General features: G+C 40.1%; 1 protein-coding gene across 1 annotated transcript in view; it reads left to right on the forward strand.

The window, feature by feature from the left end:
- TLN2 (talin 2) overlaps positions 1-21,669 on the forward strand; it is a 282,919-nt gene that overhangs the window by 109,938 nt on the left and 151,312 nt on the right. Inside the window, exons 11-15 of the mRNA XM_019650777.1 lie at positions 11,012-11,167; positions 15,607-15,708; positions 16,450-16,526; positions 19,044-19,224; positions 20,039-20,152. Of these exons, the coding sequence (XP_019506322.1) occupies positions 11,012-11,167; positions 15,607-15,708; positions 16,450-16,526; positions 19,044-19,224; positions 20,039-20,152 (630 nt within the window). The remainder of the gene's footprint in view (positions 1-11,011; positions 11,168-15,606; positions 15,709-16,449; positions 16,527-19,043; positions 19,225-20,038; positions 20,153-21,669) is intronic.

Genomic DNA, 21,669 nt, shown 5'->3' on the forward strand with positions numbered 1-21,669 from the left:
AAATGAAGAAAACATAGGTGAATCACTTCATTTTGGGGGAAGGTAATTTGGAAATTGAGTTTCTTATATTTAGTGTGAGTTGTAACCTATCATTGAAGTTTTTAAATCATGCTGATGCCTTTTAGGTTATAATGACTTCCATTTCCCAATATAATAATCATACTAACATTTAGTCAGTAATTATAGGCCAGGCATTTTTCATTTAAATATCAGCAACACAACAGATCTATCACTATTAACATCCTTATAAAAATACTGAAACAGAAACCCAGGAAGGTGAAATGACTCAGCTCGAGTCATAAGGATTCCAGTTCAGGTCTCTCTGACTCCGAAGCCTGTGTGTCCAGGCACTGGGCTGTGCTCCCTTAACTGGGGTGACCTTGTTTGACCTGCTTTCACCTTCCTAGCTCTGCACCCCCACCATGAGCACATGGTGAGATCCACTTGTTTTAGCAGAACTTGTTTTTATTCATTGTTCTGAAGGGGAATAGGTGGCAGCTGAGTTCCAACACCTTATAAGGACAGAGATTAAACAAATTTTCAGCATGTGCACTGATATTAGCTTCCATTGACATTCCATCTATTTTGAGTTTTTTTGTAATCTTTCATGTATGAAATTCATTTCTTGCGTTCACGTCATTTTCCATTAATGTCATCAGACTTTACAGAGTCAGTTTCAGTGATGTGCACACAAGTCAGTAAATTTAGGAAAATAAATAGCACACAGCAAACTACATGTAATTAGAAAGTAAGAGACATTGAACAGCAAGTGGCAGAAAAAAAAATTTGTTCTCCAAAGACAATTTAGCACCTGAACAAAATCTGTCCATGTCCAGTAGGATACTGGGAGGCAGAACACAGATCTGGTTATTGCAGGGTCTTGAAGATTTGGTTAAATGAAGACTTCTCTGTTATAAAAGTATTTCAGGCAAAATAAGAAAGTAATAGAAATTTCTTTCTTTCCTTCCTCTATTCCTTTCTTCTCTCCCTCTCCCCCAACCCCCATCTCTTTGAAGAGAAGTCAGGTTCAAGGAGGTAGGCAGCACTGACATCTTTCATATACATATTAGAGACTAAAATTTTGGTTTTCATTAATTTTATTTCTGTCACATAAAGTGAAAACATTGCTTACTTTAATGTTTGTGCTCAGTGGTCCTATTTAGTATACATTTTATTTTTAAATTGATTTTGATTTACTTGACCATTGTTTGCCCTGCTTTAAAAGTAATACAACTGAGAATTCAGAAATAATTCAGGGATAGTGATGCAGCCTCTATTGCAAACAGTATGGAGGTCCCTCAAAAAATTAAAAATAGAACTATGTGATCCAGGGTTTCCACTTCTGGATGTTTATCCAAAGAAAGTGAAATCACTATCTCAAAGAGGTATCTGTACCCTCATGTTCATTGCAGCGTTATTCACAATAGCCAAGGAATGGAAACAACTTATGTGTCCATCAATGAACAAATAAAAGTGTGTGTGCGCGTGTGTGTGCAGTGTAATATTATTCAGTCATAGAACAGAAGGGAATCCTGCCATTAACAGCAACTTGGAAGGATCTTGAGGGCATTATACTAAGTGAAATAAGTCAGACAAAGGCAAATACCATATGATCCCACTTATATGGGGAATTTTTAAAAGCTGAAATCCCAGAAACAGAGTATATTGGTGGTTGCCAGGGACTGGGGTGGGGGAAATGAGATGTTGATCAGAGGGCACAAACTTGTAGTTGTAAGAGGAATGAGTTCTGAAGATCTAATGTACATGATGGTAACTATAGTTAGCAATAGTGTATTATATACTTGGAAGTTGATAAGACAATACATCTTAAATGTTCTCAACATAACGACAAAAAGTGGTAGTTAAGTAAAGTGAAAGATATAACCTCACTGGAGTAACAATTTTGCAAAATATATGTGTATCAAATCATTGTACACCTTAAAATTCCACAATGTTATATGTCAATTATATTTCAGTAAAGCTGGAAGAAAAAAAGGCATCATATGATCACTTTATATAAAGACACTAAGGTGTTTGATAAAATTTAGCACCCACTCATTATAAAAATGTCCTTAAAATGCTGGAATATAAGTGTGCTTCTTCAGCATGACAGAGCATTTCAAACTTCTTATCAATATCCCACTTAATAAAGAAATGCTAGAGAGAAATTGACAAAAATTGGGATCAGAACAAGTTACCCTTTAACATCTTACCCTTCAACATAGTTTTGGAAGTTCCTGAAAATGCAGTTAAGATAGTAAAAAAAAAATTGTTTTTTAAGTATAACTTTAGGAAATGAAGGAACAAAATTATTATTTATTGCTGTGATTGTTTATCTTATAACAAGGTACATGGAATCATTTTTTAATTATTTGAAATAATAAATTCACAGAAAGTGTGAAAATAATACAGGGAATCAAAAAGGTAGATAATAGGGCCGACCGAGTGGCACATTGGTTAAGAGCTGGCTTGGGACGCCAGCTCTGAGCATCAGGGCCCCAGTTCGGATCCCACATGAGGGCCAGTGACACTGCCCTCTACACCTAAGATGGTGAAGAACAGCTCAATCTGGAGCTAGGGCTGCTGTGAGTCGCCGGCGACAGCGTAAGCTGCAGCCCCTGCAGCAGTGGGCTTCCATAAGCTACCATGTGTGGCAGGCAGCCAGCGTGAGCGGCCAAGAGCCGCTGTGAGCGGCTGCCCAGAGGCCGGCGACCAATCTGCCTCACCCAGGAAGAGCGCAAAAATACCAACATGGGCCAGTGAAGCAACGTCCTCCACAACAAGACTGAAGAACAAGGACAGCAACTTGTCTGTTCCCCTTCCCCTGATTCCCCAGCACTGTTCCAATTTCCCAATAAAAAAAGTCTTTAAAAAAAGGTAGATAATAACAAGTATAGGTGAGGATGTCGGGAAACTGGAGCCCTCATACTCTGCAGGTGGAAATGTAAAACGGTGCAGCCACTTTGGAAACGTCTGATAGTTCCTCAAACGATTACACAGAGATGCCATATGACCTATAATTCCACCCCTAGGTATATATACCCAAGAGAATTCAAGGCATATGTCTGCAGAAAAGGTTGTACGTGAGTGTTTATAACAGTATCTAGCCCAAAGGTGGAAACAACCCAAATGTTCATCAACTGATGAGTGGATTAACAGACTGTGATACACTGATACGGTGCAGTATTATTCAGCCATAAGAAAGAAATGCAGTGGACTGATACATGCCACAGGATGGATGAACTGTAAACACTATGCTAAGGGAAAGAAGCATCACAAAATACAGTGTACTGTTTGATTCCATTGATATGAAATGGCCAGAACAGGCAAACCTATAGAGACAGAAAGTTGCTTAGGAGTGGGGTCAGGTGGAGGCGGGAAGGAGAGGGGTAGCTAAAGGTACAGGATTTTTTTTTTGAAGTGATGAAAATGTTCTAAAGTTGTGGTAATAGTTATCCATAACTATAAATATACCAAAATCCAGTGAATCATATACCTTAACTGGATGAATTCTATGGTATGTGAATTCTATCTCAGTAAAGGTATTTAAAAAAATACAGAAGTTTCCTGTACCTTTCATCAAGTTTCCCCCAATGTAACTTGAGTACTTACAGTCAGGAAGTGTACACTTGTGCAATCCACAGACCTTACTCAGATTTCGTGTTTTATGTGTACTCATTCGTGTGTGTTCTGTGCAGTTTTATCATGTGTGGATTCATGTAACCACCACCATAACCAAATATAGAACTCCATTCCATCACCACAAAGATCCGTCGTGCTACCCTGATATGGCCCTGATATGGAGAAGCTTCTGGCTTCTCCACACCTCCTACCTCCTTCCCCTGGGCCTTAACCCTTGGCACTACTGCTCTGTTGTCCATCTGAATTTCATTTCAAGAATGCTCTATAAATGGAATCATGCAATATGTAACCTTTTGAGATTGGCTTGTAGTATACAATTCCCTTGAGATCCATCCAACTTGTAATGTATATCAATTGTCCATCCTTTTTTATTGTTGAATAGTATTCCATGGCATGGATATACCACAGTTTGTTTGACCATTTATCACTTAAGAACATTCAGGTTGTTTCCAGTTTGGGGCTATTATGAATAAAACTTCTATGAACATTCGTGTACAGATTTGGGTGTGAATGTAAGTGTTCATTTTTGGGGGTTAATGCCCAGGAGTGCAATTGCTAGACCATATGATACGACATGTTTAGCTCTATAAGAAACTGCCAAACTATTTTCCAGAGTGACTTACCATTTTACATTCTTACCAGCAATGTATGAATAATCCAATTTTTTTTCATCTTCTCCACATTTGGTGAATTTTTTTTTAACTTTAGCCATTCTGATAGCTGTTTAATGATATCTTATTGTGGTTTTAGTTTGCATATCCCTAATGGCTAATGATTTTGATCAACTTTCCATGTGCTTATTTGTCATCTGTATATCCTGTTCAGTGAAATGTCTGTTCATGATTTTTGCCTATTTGATAATTAGATTTTTTTTGAGAATTCTGTATACTAGGTCCAAGTCCTTTGTTAGATGTAGTTTGAAAATATTTCTCCGAGTTTGTAGTTATATTTTCATCTTCTTAACTAGGTTTTTCACCGAGCTAACAGTCTTAATTTTGATGAGAGGGATTTTATCAGCTTTTCTTTCTATGGATCTTATTTATTATGTCTGAGAACTTCTTGCCTAACTCTAGGCTCCTAAGATTTTCTTGTGTGCTTTCTTCTAAATGCTTCATTTTTAAATTAAATTTATTGGGGTGACATTGGTTAATAAAATTATATAGGCTTTAAGTGTACAATTATATAATACATCATCTGTATGTTGCATTGTGTGTTCACCACCCAAAGTCAAATCTATCACCATATATTTGATTCTCTTATGTTTGGGTCCATGATACATTTTGCGCAGTTTTTCGTAAGATGTGAGGTTTAAGGTCAGGGTTCGTTTTTGGCCTGTGGATGTTCAGTTGCTCCAACACTGTTTGTTGTTGTTGTTTTTTTTTAAAAGATTTTATTGGGGAATTGTGGGAGGGGAGCAGCGTTGGGGAATCGGGGGAGAGGAACAGACAAGTTGCTGTCCTTTTGTTCTTCAGTCTAGTTGTGGAGGACGCTGCTTCACTGGCCCATGTTGGTATTATCATTGCGTTCTTCCCGGGTAAAGCGGTCATTTGCCGGCCATTGGACGGCCCCTCACGGAGGCTCATGGCAGCTCACGCCCACTGCCTGCTGCTCACGCTGGCTGCCAGCCACTCACGGTAGCTCATGGCAGCCCATAGCAGCCCCACTGCAGCCTACGCGGTCGCTGGGGTGACTCACAGCAGCCCCAGCTCCAGGTCGAGCTGTTGTTCACCATCTTAGCTGTAGAGGGTGCAGCGTCACTGGCCCTCATGTGGGATCCGAACCGGGGCCCTGCTGCTCAGAGTTGGGGTCCCAAGCCAACTTCTAATCAACACATCACTCTGCCGGCCCTCCAGCACTGTTTGTTCAAAGAGCTGTCCTTCCTCTATTAGATTGTTTTTGTATCATTGTCAAAATACAGTTGAACACATTTATATGGATCTATTTCAGAGTTCTCTTCTGTTCCATTGATCTATCTGTCTATCACTTTAGCCATATGGTAAGTTTTAACATTAAGTGCAGAGATTGTCTTCACTGTTTTTTTTTTTTCTTTTCAAAATTGTTTTAGCCCTTTTAGGTCCTTTTCCTTTCCATATACACTTTAGAACAACCTGTTTTTATCAACAAAAAAACTTGCTGGAATTTTGATAGAAAGTGCTTTAAGTTTGTAGATCAGTTGGAGGAGAAGTGATACGTTTACTATGTTGAGTTTTTCAATCCATGAACGTAGTATTAGATCCACTTTGATTTTTTTTCAATATTTTGTAATTTTTCGTCTGCAGATCCCTGTACATGTTATAACAACATGTGCAGTCATTTTAATTGTTAGAATTATTTTAAAATTCAGTAAATCAGTCAAGTAAATTGACAAGACATATATCAACAGCATTTTTCTTAAAAAAACTCATTGGTGTGTGTATGTGTGTATGAATCATAACTACTTAGAATATATGTTCAAAAGAGATCACATGCGGAATAACACATACACAGAAATTGTATGCTGGAGGGATAGTTTTTTTAAAGGCTTAAGTAACAAAGATCTCAGATCCCCAACCTGAACATAGCATTAAATTGTCAAGGAGGTTCATAGGCACAATTTAGGAAGTAAAAGTGATTCTGCCTTCTCATTGACTACTTTTATTAGCTCCTATTAGAAATTATAAATTAATTGGTGAAATGATTACTATACATTTAAATACTGATAATGAAACAGTCATACAACATGGGCTTGACATTAGTCATAGATATTCAGAGAGAACTAATTTGACATTTTTATAGGTGCTTTCATCACATTTTCTTCTATATCTATGTATATTTTGTCCTTATATTTAGAGTGTTATGTTTTTAATACTAGAAAGTGCTCAGGTGTTGGGAGTTAGGAAGATTGGCCCAGAATCCAGGATGGCAGTATACACCTATGTGAGAAATAGCAGAAATGTGTATGACCTTGAGAGACATACCTAGCCTCCCTAGACCTCAGTTTCTTCATCTGAAAATGGTAGTGATAATTCCTTACAAAACTCAAATGAAGATTAAATGAGCTATGTATGTAAGCAAGTATAGTACCTGGAACGTAAGGATATTTGATAAATTTTTGGCTAGTCCAGCCCCTTAACTCCTCCCACATCTTCTTAATCCCTGGCCCCTGAGATTTTCCAACTTTTATTTGGCTTTTAGGGTCTATGATGTAGAGCAGGGGTTCATAAACTTCTTCAGTAAAGGGGCTGACAGTAAATATCTTAGGCTTTGCCAGTCATACTCTTCAGCTCTGCCTTTGTAGTATGAAAGCAGCTGTAGGCAATATGTAAATAAATGAGCATGGTTATTGCTGTCAAGCTTTATTTATGGACTCAGAAATTTAAATCTATCATTTTAACATCTCGAATTATTATTCCTCTTGATTTTTTTCCAACCATTTAGAAATGAAAAATTCACTCTTAGCTCTTAGGCCATTAAAAAATGGGCAAAAAGCTAGATTTAGCACCAGCTGCAGGTTGCTGACCCAGATATAGAGAATGTCTGTACACCCTATAATGACCCCGCCAGGGAACAGTGTCATGTGGCAGTTTTCTCAGTGCCTAGGGACATATTATTTGAAAAGAAAGACCTGGGTTTGTGTTCTGCCTTTGCTATTTAATTTGACCTTAGATAAGTTATGTTACCTTCCATCTATAACCTGTTTGCTCACCTATAAAATTGTAACTTTTTATGAGGTTTAAATGAGATGATACAGAAAATGGGACTGTTGGATATAAGATCTCAATAAATGGGAGTGATAAATGTCTACCATTTTTTTCTTTCATTGACTTCTTTTGCATGTTATCATGATCTGCTCATCAAAACCCCATAAGCAATGGTAAGGCATTTTCTAAGACCTGCAAAGGATCCTGTTTTATTCCAGAAAAATCCTTGTATAAACCTTCTCACTTCTCAATTTCCCTTTGAACTTTCCCTATAGTCATTATCAGAGCCTTGAGGTGAGCTACCTGGGGAGCTGACCCTGAAGGGTAAAAGCATCACAGAGGCCATTCAGAGCATCTCAGAATCAAGTCAAAGTGGATTACCAAGTGTTTCGAGAGAGAGAGGGCTATAAACAGGGTCTTTAACACCCAGTTTTGCTCTTGAGCAGCCATCCCTTTCTGCCATGCCTCTAAAAGAAATAAAATAAGTATAAGGTGACAGCAGAGCACACCAGCCAGCACTTTGGCTGGAAGCCAGTGCAGAATTCCCGTGAGCACAGCTGGATCATGGGCTTAGGCCTCACTGAAGCCAGAGGCCCAGAGCCACACAGCCTGCCGAAAGCTTGGCCCCCTTGCCTCCCTCTCCCCAATTCTGATTCTCAGATGTGAAATGCAGGTGACTTAAGGATCAATGTCAACTATAATTTAATATATATAGTCACAGGATATGGAGTACAACATAGGGAATATAGTCAATGGAATTATAACAACTATATACAATGTCAGAGGGATAGTAGATTGGGGGAGGGGAGTTATCACTTTGTGAGGGGTGTAAATGTCTAACTAGTACATTGTTTTGTACACCTGAAACTAATTTAAAAAAAAATCAATCTCCACACCTGTGAGAAGAGCCCAAGGCAGAGCAGGCTTGATCAGAGCCAGCCGCCAGGGCTAAACCCACAGTAATGGTTGAAATGTGCTTGGAAGAGGAAGGGGTGGGCCTTATTATTGGATGCTGCCTCTGTTTGGTAGAATGCATATTCTCCTGCCTTGAAGTTATGCAAGCTCTAGACATCTTCAAAACAACAAAACTAATGAGTACCACCTTGAGGGAGAAGTTTCTGTGTAGCTGGCAAAATCGCAGCTACAGCCTCTGCATGTGCCTGTGCGTGAGAAACAGGTTTTCTTCTGGAGGTGAAAGGATGCTGCTCTATGTATATAGTTAGAGGTTGGAAAGGAGAGGTGTGGGAAGACTGAGATATGAGATACTGCGAGGAAGAGGATGCCTTGTTGCCTCAGGACCCCCTCCTAACATACAGGCTTTGCCACTGAGGCTCTAAGGCAGGTCTTCTGTAGGGGACGACCCCACATCACTGGCACAGAGCCAAGCCGTTCCCTGTTTGAACTTCTCTCCAGCTAATCTGCATTTTTTTGTGGGGGGCCCTGAAATAATTATGTCCCTTGATGGTGGTCTGTGCTGCTGAGTTAGAGTATTCTCTGAGTTCCTTATATATCTACCCTTGCCCTCAATCGTGACCTTCTAATGGAATGCCCACTGTAAGCCATTTGCTTCTTCTCTGTGGCCTCCTCTCCCAGGCCAGCTTGATCTCCACCCGAGTCAGGGCAATCCTTCACCCCAAAGCCCCTCACTGTGGAGGTACAGATAGGAAAGGAGGAAGGCAACAGCTGCAAACCATATTTTATTTCTGATCCCCTTTTTGGTCCCAGCAGCTGGGCTGGTGCCAGCCCTGTGGGACTAAACTAGCTGCCTAGAGCCTCTCCTGTGGCTCCTGAAGCCAACTTAGACTACCTGGCATCATCCACCTGCATTGGTTTGACCCCCTGTGGAGCCGCCCTCTCTTCACAAAGAAGCGGACTCTTCCCTGGTGTTTGTAAGGACTGGGAGGTTCTTGCAGTGCCACGTTCCCCTCCTCAGACACCCACACAGATGCCTGATCCTCCTCAGACACCCACACAGATGCCTGATGTCATTATCTCCTCCTCCTGGGAGGAGGCTGGAGGTGTGCATCTGATGGCTTATGAACTGCCCATGGGGGCTGGGAGGGGGTATTTTTTTCTTTTTTCTCATTGCTTCCATCAGAAGAAGTACATCGTGGTCGATGATCTGCTTTTGAAATCAGAGATGTTTTTGAGCTGCTAAATTTGAATTCTAATTGTGGCTTTACCCTTCACTACTGTCTGCCTTGGGACAGTTGCTGGTCCCTTCATTTCAAAATGGGCATGATGATGATGATGATACGAACATTTAGGAGATGCTTTGAAAGCGAATGGAAGATATTTGTTAATATGTAGTACACTCCTCCTGCCCTCTTTTAAGTGCCTGTCTCCTTGCACACACACCCACTTACATAGACACTTTGTGCTAATTTGTACATGTGTTCCTTGGAGAAGAGTGCTATTGGCGTTGCTAGGTTTCAGCAAGTATTTGAAAAGTTTGATTTTTTTCCCCTGGCAACAATAGAAATAGATGTGCATTAACTGAAATTTCAGGAGTAAGGAAAAGCACAAGAAAATAATACAAATCACTTGAGATGATCATTGTCACCATTTTATCATAAGATGAAATTTTATTTTAAAAATGTTTAATGTTTTAATTTAAAAATGTTTGTTTAAATTTTTATTTCATGTAGAGTTATGCTGTACAGACTTTTTTTATTTTATAATATATTGTGACTACTGTATGACCATGAATCCAATTCTTTTCCTATAATATGATTTTTAATAGTTGTAGAATAGTCTGTGATTTGGATATACTGTAATTTATCAAATCCCCTATTATTGAAAACTTGGCTATTTCTAGTTTTTCACAGTGATAAACCCTAAGGTGACACTTCTTGCAACATAATCTTCACACTCATTTATAACTTGTTTCTGAATAAGTTTATAAACACAAAATGTATACAGAGTAGAAATATTTCTAAAGCTTTGGATCATTGACACATTTTCTTCCAAAAAGTCTTTGCCGTTTTAAATTCTCATCAATAGTGGTTCCCCTTTATGCCTATTCAATTCTGAGTATTAATTTGTTTTAAATTTGTCATTTTATATACATGAAAATCTATCCAATTGCTTATTATTATCTAATTATTTTATTATTTTAAGCACATTCTCTGTTCATGTTCTTTGCCAATTATTTTTGTTAGTTTATGATTACCTTTCACATACACAGTGTATGAAATTTTTATCATATTTGTTGTAAATATTCCTCAGTCATTTGCTTTTTAATTCTGGTTTCTTTTTCTCCTGCTTCTCTCTCTCTCGCTCTCTCTTTTTTTTTTTTTTTAAGCTGTATCAAAGTCTCCATATACTTTAGAGTTAAAGCTATTAATCTTTTCCTTTATGGTTTGTTTTGGTGTTTGCGCTAAAAAGTCATTTCCTACCTAGGAATCACAAAAATATTCACCTATTTGCTTTCCCTAAATTATTAATCTATCTTGAATTTGTTTGGGTGTGACAGATAGGGATCCATTATTTTAATAGGCATGATTACTATTTCTTTAAAAATTATTAAAACTAATCATAAAATATTTTAAGAGTCAGTAGTCTTACCTGTTTTGAAATGCAATGTATGTAAATTGACCCCAGGTAAAATGTTACAAATCACCGATTATTTGGCAAAATCAGATGTATTCAGAGGAAGAGCACTGACTGCTGATAACCTCCTGTTTCAGGAAAAGATGAAAGGCAAGAACAAGCTGGTGCCTCGCCTACTGGGGATCACCAAAGATTCGGTGATGCGGGTGGATGAGAAGACCAAGGAAGTGCTGCAGGAGTGGCCGCTCACCACGGTCAAGCGCTGGGCAGCCTCACCCAAGAGCTTCACGCTGGTAAGGACTGGCAGAGGGCAACAAGGGGGCCAACATGGCCTTGGGTGATCTCATAGAGCTGGAGAAACAATACAGGCCCGCTGGGTTTCCCTGGCCTTAGAGAGCAGTTTGCAGAGAGACAGATGGATGGAGTCCACCGGGTGGGGGTGGGGGAATGGTCCACAAGTGAAGGAGATGGCAGCTGGGTCTCCTTGGCCACCTCTTCCTCTCTGGTGCTTGAAGTCTGTCTTAGTTCGTTAACTAAACAGAGCCACTCACGGGATGATTCTCAGTCTCCTACGTCCCTGATGCCATCCCTAGCATACCCTCAAAGGAAACTTTCTAATGCTCTGAGGCTCATACAAAGGCTCCCTCTTCATCTCCAGTTGTTTTGGAAGTTTCTAAGACCTGTGACATCTTACTGAGGTGTATTTTCCCAGACTGCCCCGAAAGAGAACATGCTGTAATAATAGTGGAAATAGCATAGTCTTTGGGTAGTAGTCAAACCCAGCTTGTCGTTGCCTAGCTCTGTGACCTTGCTCAAAATCTCTCCCCTCTGATCCTTAATTTCCTCAGCTGTAGAATGGAAATAGTAATAGCTATTTGATAGAATTGCTAGGATCAAACGAGATGATGATGATAAAATGCCCATTGTGGAATACATGGAAAATAGGGGGAATGTGTATTACCTTCAAACCTTTAAATTCACCCTCCCAACCTCAGTATTTGCTCTTAGCAGAGTATAACTGTGTAGCTTTAACTATAGCCACACTTACATGTGAGAATTGAAAGGGCAAGTTGAGCAAGAAGAGAAATTAAAAACAAAATTGAAATCTGTCAACTCCTGAAGTGTACTATTCTCCAGCTCTCGTGAACACTTGAAATATCAGCTTGCATTGAGGCCAGATCTCATAATAGGGCATCAGAGCAAAAGGTATAAAGAAGTGGCCTTGGAGGGAGTAGTTATCTAATTTAATCACTGATTGATGGACTCATGCCAGTTGGAAGGAATCTTCAGAAAACATACCTTCTTTCCTCCTGTAGTCAGTAACCTGTGTAGCCCTTAAAAATGGGTGTTTATACTTAGAGAATTATGTTCTCATCTTCCATTGTACAAAGTTGTAGATCATTTCTACAATAGAAAAATCAAGAAATCAATATAAGCGTTTTATTTAGAAATATTAGGAGAAACTGCTAAAAGGGTTGAAAGTGGTTGCGGGCTGGGGGGAGGGTAGAAAGTGAAGGCAGAAATGTGTAGTACAGGGGACAGCTGTATTTTGTTGTATACTGTTTAATACTATTGGTCTTTTAAAATTAGGCCTACATACTGCTCTGTTAAAAACAAAAATTTATTTAAAAAATAAGAAAGAGTTATGAATCTCAATAACTACCTCAAGCAAAAGAGAGAGTGAATATCATTATTTTTATTAAAGTGTAAAGTTGGATTAAAGCTTGTAACATGTAATATTTGTTTCCTTCCTATTCCTAGCCTTAATTTAATTTTCAAGTATTTGGAGATTTTCCTGTTGTCTGTTATTGGTTTTCAGCTTGATTGTATTATTGTCAAAGAACATGCTGTATATGATTTCACTTCTTTAAGAATTTTAAGCTTTGTTTTATATCCCTAGATATGACCATTCTTGGAGAATGTTCCATGAGTGATTGAAAAGAATGTATATTCTCCTATCAAGTGTTCTATAAATGCCAGTTAGGTGCTGTTAGTTGATGGGGTTGTTCCAGTCTTCTATATCCTGATTAATTTTCCATCTGATAAGTCTATGAATTTCTAAGAGTGAAGATTCTAGCAACAGTTCTGGATTTTTTTATATCTCCCTTGATCTCTGTTTTTGCTTTTTGTATTTTGAAACTCTGTTGCTTGATGCCTAGCATTCTCCCTCTATCTTCTTAATGGAGAAAATGTTTTATTGTTATGTTCTTTTGTTCCTAATAATTATTTTTTGCTCTGGAATCTTCATCTTATATTAATATAGCCACTCATGCTTTTTTAAAATTAATGTTTGCATGTTATAGCTTTTTTCCATCCTTTTACTTTTAGTCTAGCTACTGTATTGTCATATTTGAAATGAGTTTCATGTAGAGAATATAGAGTTGGGTTGTGTTCTCTTTTAAAATCTGTGTCAATGTCTGTCTTTTAATTGGAATATTTAGACCGTTTATATTTTAACCTAATTATTGACATGTTATGGCTTAAGTTTACCTTTTTTTTTCTGTTTATCCTCACTCTTTTTCCTCTGTTTTTCTTGCCTTCCTGTGGGTTACTTGAACATTTTTAGAATTCCATTTTTATTTATGTGTGATGTTTTTGAGCATATCTCTTTATATAGTATGCTTAGTAATTGTTCTGGATATTACCATATACATATTAAATTAATTACAGCCTATTGGTGTCATTGTTCTTCCACTTCAAGTAAAGTATAGAAACCTTACTTCCATTTAGGTTTCTTTAAACTCCCCACTTTTTTAGTATAATTGTTTAAATATTTCTTCTCTACACATCAAATACCACATGAGATGGTGTTATAAATTTTGCTTCAACCATAAAATATGATTAAAGAAAAACTCATGAGGTAAAGGATATAGTCTATTACATTTATTTCTATTTTGATCCATCCTGTTTCCTTTTTAAAGTCCCAAGCCACCTTTTGTTACCATTTTCTTTATGTTTGGAGAGCTTCTTTCAGCCATTCTTTAAAGGCTGGTCTGCTAAGAACAACAAATTCTCTTAGTTTTCCTTCACCTGAGAATGTTCTTATTTCCCTTTTATTCATAAAGGATAATTTTGCCAGATACAGGATTTGAGAATGACAATTGTTTTCTTTTAGCATTTGAAAAATGTCATCTACTTCTTTTTGTCCTCCATGGTTTCAGATTAGAATTTTCTGCCCTTCAAGTTCATTTATACATAGTATGTTCGTTGATAGATAATGTCACTTTTCTATTGCTGTTTTCAAGGTTTTTCTTTGTCTCTAGTTTTCAAAAGTTTTTGGTGTGGATTTCTTAACGTTTCCTCTATTTAGGTTTTGCTAAGCTTCTTGAATTTGTAGGTTTATGGGTTTATGTCTTGCACTAATTTGAGGAAGTTTTCAGCCATTATTTCTTCAAATACTTTTTTTCTTTTTTGTTTCACTCTCCTCCTGGGATTCAGGTGATATGGATATTAGATCTTTTGTAATTGACCCACAGATTCCTGAAGCTCTATTTGGTTTTGTCTGTTGTTCTGATTGACTAAATACTATTGATCTGTTTTCAAGTTTACTGGCTCTATCCTCTAATACTGGTTCTATCATCTCCACACTAGTTTATCCTGTGAGTTTTTTATTTTGGCTATTGCATTTTTCAGTTAATTTTCATTTGGTCCTTTTTAATGACTTATGTTTCTTTTTGAAACTTTTTTTCATTTGTTTGAGGAGAATTTGTAATTGATTATTGAAACATTATTTATAATGGCGGCTTTAAAATCCTTATCAGATAATTCCAACATCTGATTCATCTCAGTATTGGTATCAATTGATTATTGCTCTTACTCATATTGTAGTTGTCCTGGTTCTTGATATGAATAGTGATTATTTTTGTTATATCATAGACAGTTTGGTTGTTATGTTAGGAGACTCTTGATCTTATTTAAAACTATTTTAGCAGACAGTCACCTTGTTTAGGTTTAGGGTGTAGAGTTGTAGCCTACTTTTATGGGCTTTAGTTGCAATGACAATTCATTTTTCTGAACCATTGCAATGCTATTCTGGACTACTTTGTTCTTTTGACATTGCTGGGATTTGTGATCAATCTCTGTTGGTGCTGTCTGTGAGGAAAGAAGGCACTTTCCTGGGCCACCTGCTATTGCTGAGTGGCCTTGTGTGAGGAGGCAGAAGGCACTGGACCTGAGTATCTGTATGCCTCTGGGTGGAGGGCAGGGAGATACAGGGCTTCACTGGGGCCACTGCTGCAAAAGGATCAGACCACCTGCCTGCCTGGGCTGTGGAGCAGGGGCTGGGATGGCCCAGGCCTTCACTGATCATTGCAGCTGCTGGTGAGTGCCAGCCCAGATTGGGGAGCTGGGTTGGGATTCCCAGCTAGGTCTCTGTTGGGCTTCCCCTCTTCTGGTCCTTCGGCCAGACAACAGGCTTTTCAGAAACTGCTTGTTGGAGGTTCAGACCTATCCAACACCCAACCGTGGAGGTAAATGGGATATAAAACAAAACCCAAGAACTCATCAGATGTGGTTCTTGAGGTCCTGAGGTCCCCAGCCAGCCCACCTTTTCAGCTTTCAGAGCCCTTTTACCATTGTTTGTTGAATAAATTGTAGGGTGTTCACTTGTATTTTGAGAGGAAGAACAGGAAAAAGTTGAGTCTATGCCATCTCGAACCTGGACCTCCTCACCTTTAAAATTGTTAATATATCTGATTTGGTTATAGTTCTTCTAATGCTATTTTTTTCCCAGGATTTTGGGGAGTATCAAGAAAGCTACTATTCAGTACAAACCACCGAGGGAGAGCAAATATCCCAGCTGATTGCAGGCTACATTGACATCATCCTCAAAAAGGTATTTCATAGTGATGCAAATTGGAAAGCAAGTCTTCTTTATTAAGACTCAGTGTAGATAATGTAACTACCTGGGGGAAAATAACAACAACAACAAAACCCTTATTTGAAGTACTTGATGAACTAATTTAATCTTAGACGTTAAGATTGCTTGAGTGCGTGGTCTTTGACCTTAAGATCCTATTAGAATTTCTGATTTTGCTGCAGCTCATTTGTATCATTGACTGCCAGGTAATTAGTGATAGTGCATCACTTAGCTAATGAATGAACCTAGCTGACCCTTTGGCATCTTCCTCTCTGCACAGTTATGTTATACTTCCCAGCCTCTGTAGAAATCCAGATTGAGGGTTTGGAAATGTTCTGTGTGTTTTTCATGTTGTTTCCCCCCTCCCCCCCGAATTTCATAGGGTTATATGCCATAGTGGTATACAGACAGATTTTCTAAGGCTTCTAAATACAGCCTAATCAAATAATGAAATTGAATATTAATATCTGCGTCTTGATTTTAAATATATAAAATTAGGTCTGTGCAATAATAAATGCAGAAGACATCATATGTCTTTCTATATTAAATTTCTTTCTTGTTACTGCTTTTGTTCACCCATCGTTTACTAAATGTCCAGTGTAAGGAATTTGGTGTAAACCTCAACATTTTTGCTTATGTGGCACCTTTTAAAAGGTTCTTGTGTAAAGACCTGCTGATTTACTTCTTTTTTTTTTTTTTGTCTTGTTTTACCTCTAGAAACAAAGTAAAGATCGATTTGGACTAGAGGGTGATGAGGAGTCAACTATGTTAGAAGAGTCCGTTTCCCCCAAAAAGTAAGTATTGGTAAGAGCGCTGGAGAACTGCCTTCTCACTGCATGGGCAGGTGTCCTCCTGCCAGCTCTGGGGCCTGTTGCTCTGCAGTCCCTCACGTGGAGGAAATGATAGTGGATGATATAGACGAGTCCTGCTTCTTGAAGTGTGGTCCCAGACTATCAGCCTTGGTGTTAAGGGTGTCTGGGGGGAGGGGGGCTGAAGATTTCAGGGAGGCACTGAACAAGATGTGTTTAACTTCATCTTTAGAGGCAGTGAACATTCATGAGTCCTATTCTGCATTTCTGATTAAATCTCATAAAGTGCATGATTTTCATCAAAGGGCTGGAGAGTGAGCTTCTGTTTAATTCCATCCCTTTGGAGGTAGGGACATAGTCAGTAGAGGGGTTACTGTTTATGGACCACTTGCTACATGCCACACTTGATACACACATTATGACTCAGCAAATGGTTAAGAACGTGGACTCTGAGCTGGACTTTGAGTTCAAATCTGGGGACTGTTTTTTAATGTGTGGCCTTGTGGACATTATGAATTTTCTCTGCCCCTTTGATCTCATCTATAAAATGGGAGTAATTATAATACCTCCTTATGTTTCCTTTTGATAATTGACTTACTAATAAAGCACATAAAACATGCCTGGCACATAATAAATGTTTGCTATTGTTATCATCATCATTATTTTAAATTCAGAACTGTCTCAATTTAGCCCCATTTTATAGATGAGGAAACTGAGATTTATTAAAATTAAGTAACATCTAATAAGTGATACTTCAACCAGAACCGGTGCAGCCATCCTCTTTATGTTAAATAGAGCATTGTAATAGAAACTTTTCTTGTCTTCACTTTACTGTGTGTATTCAACATGCTGTCTCATTTGGTTCTAACAACAACCCGCTATGGAAGAGGTACCCAGATATAGCCATCCCCATTCATGGATGAGGAAACCAAATCTCAGTAGGAGTTAGTTGAGGTGCATTTGTGTGGCAGAGCCAGGACCCAGATTCAGATTTTGTGATGTTTCCTATAGCACACTGCCAGAAAGTTCTAGATACCCCAGCATTGAACTTGCTTAATCATAGTAGTTGTTTCTCCAACATTGCCACTCTGCACCATTCTCTCACAATTTGCTTTATAATCACCTTGAAGCTGTTTTTCCATTTGTCCCCTGTTAATACACAGTTGGAACCAAACTTGATGTGACACATTTCAAGTATTGTCACCCCTGGCAAAACACCTTGACTTCTTAGAATTATTAATGAACGTTAGATGGAAATTAGTAAGCTATGCTTCCTGACAGGGTGAGGTACTCACCTCAAAGGAAGGCTGCACCATACTTCACCTAGGAAGAGCTAAGTAAGTATCTGAGCCCAGAGTGCCAGCACCTCCCCTGCCTGGGACCACTGTAGCCTCCTTCCACTGCCTAGGACATCAAGGTGGGGTCTGATCAAGGCAAACAGGAAGTGTGGTCCAGGGTGGTTCCCATTACTGGGCCTTCCACTTTCCCTGTATTAGACTTTAGCTGAATTCTCAGCATGCAGCTGATCTACAGGAACCGCAGGTCCACCCTCCCTAGTGTCACCTCCTCCATAGACAATGATGTCTCTCCATGGATGCATGTTGCTTGGTGTCCTGGTATGGCTCACGAGCTTTGCCCTGGGCAGCAGAGAGTGATCTATGATGGTTTGAGAATCCTGGGACAGAGGCCCCTGACCTTTAATGCAGGTGCTCCCCAACCCTGGCCCCCTTCCACATGTGCACAAAGGCTCTCCCAGACTCTCCCTGTGGGTGTGACCCCTGGGCTACTGAGGCAGATATGTCACTTCAGACTTCTTAACTTCATATGTTCGAAGTCCTTTGCATTCACCATTCATTCAAAGAAAATATCCAAAAGTAAAATACTGATCATTTTTTTTACTTGATGCCCTCAGAGTCTTTCCATACTTAAGTTGAAATCATCTAGAAGAGGTGCCAAAGTCTGTCCCGTCATCAAGGCTCCAAAGGTGTTTAAACACCCTCTGTGGTCAATGGCCTCCAACCTGTGGGATGGGATCTAAGCTGTGGGAGATTTTCTTTGTGTTCATACCCATACTTTCCTCATCAAGCTAAGGATATATGATCTATGTCCCCAGTGTCTCGAATAGAACCCGGCATGCGGGAATTTGTCGAATGAATGCATGTCAGGTAGGATTGACCAATAATAGATCAATGTATCCAAAACTTTCATTTACACCTGGTACATCGTTTTTATGGGAAAACCTCTGTTTTTTTAAGAACAACTAATTGCATAATATCGGGAACCTATTAAATACATTGGGAGTGGTTATATTACTACGATTAAAGGATTCACCTCAGGGTTTTTGTACTGAGCTTTTAGTGCTGTGTCTTCATTCACAATTCTGTCTGTACATTTCTCTTTTAAATTGGCCTCCACAGCACAAAGCAGCAAACATTCGTGACACCTGTGGTGTCTTATCCCAGGTGCGGCCACCTCAGTGACCAAACCACCTGTCCCCCGCAGGTCCACCATCTTGCAGCAGCAGTTCAACCGGACCGGAAAGGTGGAGCATGGCTCGGTGGCACTGCCAGCTGTGATGCGCTCAGGCTCCAGCGGGCCCGAGACCTTCAACGTTGGCAGCATGCCCTCGCCACAGCAGCAGGTCATGGTTGGGCAGATGCACCGAGGCCACATGCCCCCACTGGTGAGGCTTCCGGGGCACTCGCCCTGCATGTCAGTATGCTGCCTCTGGTGTGCAGGGAGGAACACCAGCCATGGGGATAGGTTGTGTGTCATCCACACTCATGCTAGTTCCTGTCTGGACCATTGCTCTACAGCTGTGCAGTCCTGATGCCTCACTCCCAGCATGCTTTCTTGTATTTGGGTGGCTCTGGTCACTCCCTGTGTAGGACCACAGTTGTCCTCTGGAAGAGAAACAGTAACCTCTCCATGTGACTGGTGACTCAGAGGTAGAAACCTGCTCTGCCTAAGTATCATCAAGCTGCTAATGAGCACAGATACCCCTCGGAGAGTCTTAGAAATAGACCAGGTCTGTAGTGAGCCACACTGTCCCGAGTGGGTCATTGGTTCCTTCCACTGTGATGGTCTACCTGATGCAGTGCCTCTCTTGGGTATTGGGTGAGAACTGTTTGAAAACTCAAGAGCCTGAAAGCTCAGAAGTAATTTGACTCTGAAGAAGCATGTGTAGGTTTGGGTGGAATCCTTACTTATTTACCAAGAAGAGTTCTGGTATAACACGTCTTTCCCATGCCTGAGATCTTTTGTCCCCAGTACTCAAGGATTGGGCCCTGTTAGCTCCTCTGCAAGGACTCTTTCTGAGCCTTCTTGTCAGCTAATTAAGTTATCCAATGGGAGGTGGTTCGGGCCGTTGTAGAGATGTGTATGTACCCTGGGCCACTGTGTCCGGAGCCAGAGTTCAGTTTCACCTTGTTTTGTGTAGAAGGCTGTGTCAGTGCCGGGAGCATGTTATGCCACCTTGTGTCCATCTGCCTTTGCAGACCTCGGCCCAGCAGGCCCTCATGGGGACCATCAATACGAGCATGCACGCCGTCCAGCAGGCCCAGGACGACCTCAGCGAGCTTGACTCGTTGCCGCCTCTTGGCCAGGATATGGTAAATATTGTTCATTATTTTCATTCGATGTCTCTGCCCTGGCAGGAAATAGGATTATGCACTGTCTGAATTCAGTCAGGTGAATCTCTGTCTCCAATGAAGTGAAGTGGAAACCCATGTCTTTTTCTAGATAATAAGTCTCTGTCTCTAGGTTGTACCCACAGGAAGAGGGAATCAGGGGATGCTAGTGGCTGTTGGCAGTATCTGGCAAGGACTAAGAACTTGGACTCTAGAGTCACATCAGGTGGGCTCCAATCCCAGCTCCACTGCTCAGTGGCTGTGTGAATCTGAGCAGCTTTCTCTAAGCCTCCATGTTGTCATCCATGACTAGTGTGGTTGTGAAGATGCAAGAATCTAATCGTATACAAAGCTCTTAGCACAGTACCTAACACATGGTGAGAGCTCAGTGAGTTATTAGCTGTTTTTGTTATTACCAGTTGTTCTCAAACTGTAGCATGTGTCAGAGTCACCTGGAGGGCTTGTCAAAACAGATTGTTGAGCCGCTCCCTCATTTTTTTCTGACTCGGTAGGTCTAGGTGGGGCCTGAGAATGTGCATTTCCATCAAGTTCTTGTCGTGCTGCTGCTGCTTTTGGGGGCACTGTGATTTGAGAAACATCGGGCTACTACTCTTGAGTTTTCAGGAGGGCATGGAAATGAGCTGCCTTCTTGTAGCTGTTCCTGCATGACATCATCTAGCCCCTTGCTACGCGGGTCGTGGTCCATGGGCCGTCAGCATTGGCCACACCTGGGATCTTGTAAGAGGTGTAGAACCTTAGGCCTGACCCCAGACTTCTGAATCAGAGCCTGCATGGTAGCGAAGCTCCCTATTGTTCTGTGTTCACATTCAAGCTTGTGAAGCACTGGCGAGCACTTATTCTCAGCCCTACTTTGCACGTTAAAAGCACCTGAGGAGCTTGAAGGACAAAGCCTAAGGTCCTAGGGTTCAAACCAAATAAATCTGTGTTGCTGGGGGTGGGGAGAGGGTATCAGTGCTTTTTCAACTTCTCAAGTGATTCTAAGGGGCAGCCAAGGTTGGAAAAGCTCCGTTTTAGGACTGACAGGGCCCTCACAGGGTCCAGAACCAAGATATAATTTGTAGCCTCCTCTTGTCCAGCCAGGAGTATCTGCCTCCGAGTTCTCCCTGAACACTGTGTTGTTCATTTGCGTACTTGTATACACGTAGGGTGCTGCTGTCCTCAGTGCTATTTCTCCCAAATCATTAAATGGTTTTCTTTGGGGAACTTCAGAGTGAAAATGCATATGACAGACACCCAAATCCAGCACAACTGTAAGATCGAGTTTTGAAATATTTGAATTTAACATTCCTGCTTCACCAATTTTCAAAGAATTAGGATACAAAATATATTAATGCTAGATGCATCTGGAACCTAGATTAATATTGTTGGAATGTTTTAGGTAGCATATCAGCCCCTTATATAAAATAGAGTTGCCATTGTCAATGTAAGTGATCATTTATTGGCTAAGTCCAGAAATGCCAGAAAATAGAGAATTTGTT

The sequence above is a fragment of the Hipposideros armiger genome, unplaced genomic scaffold, assembly GCF_001890085.2.
Source record: "Hipposideros armiger isolate ML-2016 unplaced genomic scaffold, ASM189008v1 scaffold_147, whole genome shotgun sequence".
NCBI classification, from domain to species: domain Eukaryota; kingdom Metazoa; phylum Chordata; class Mammalia; order Chiroptera; family Hipposideridae; genus Hipposideros; species Hipposideros armiger.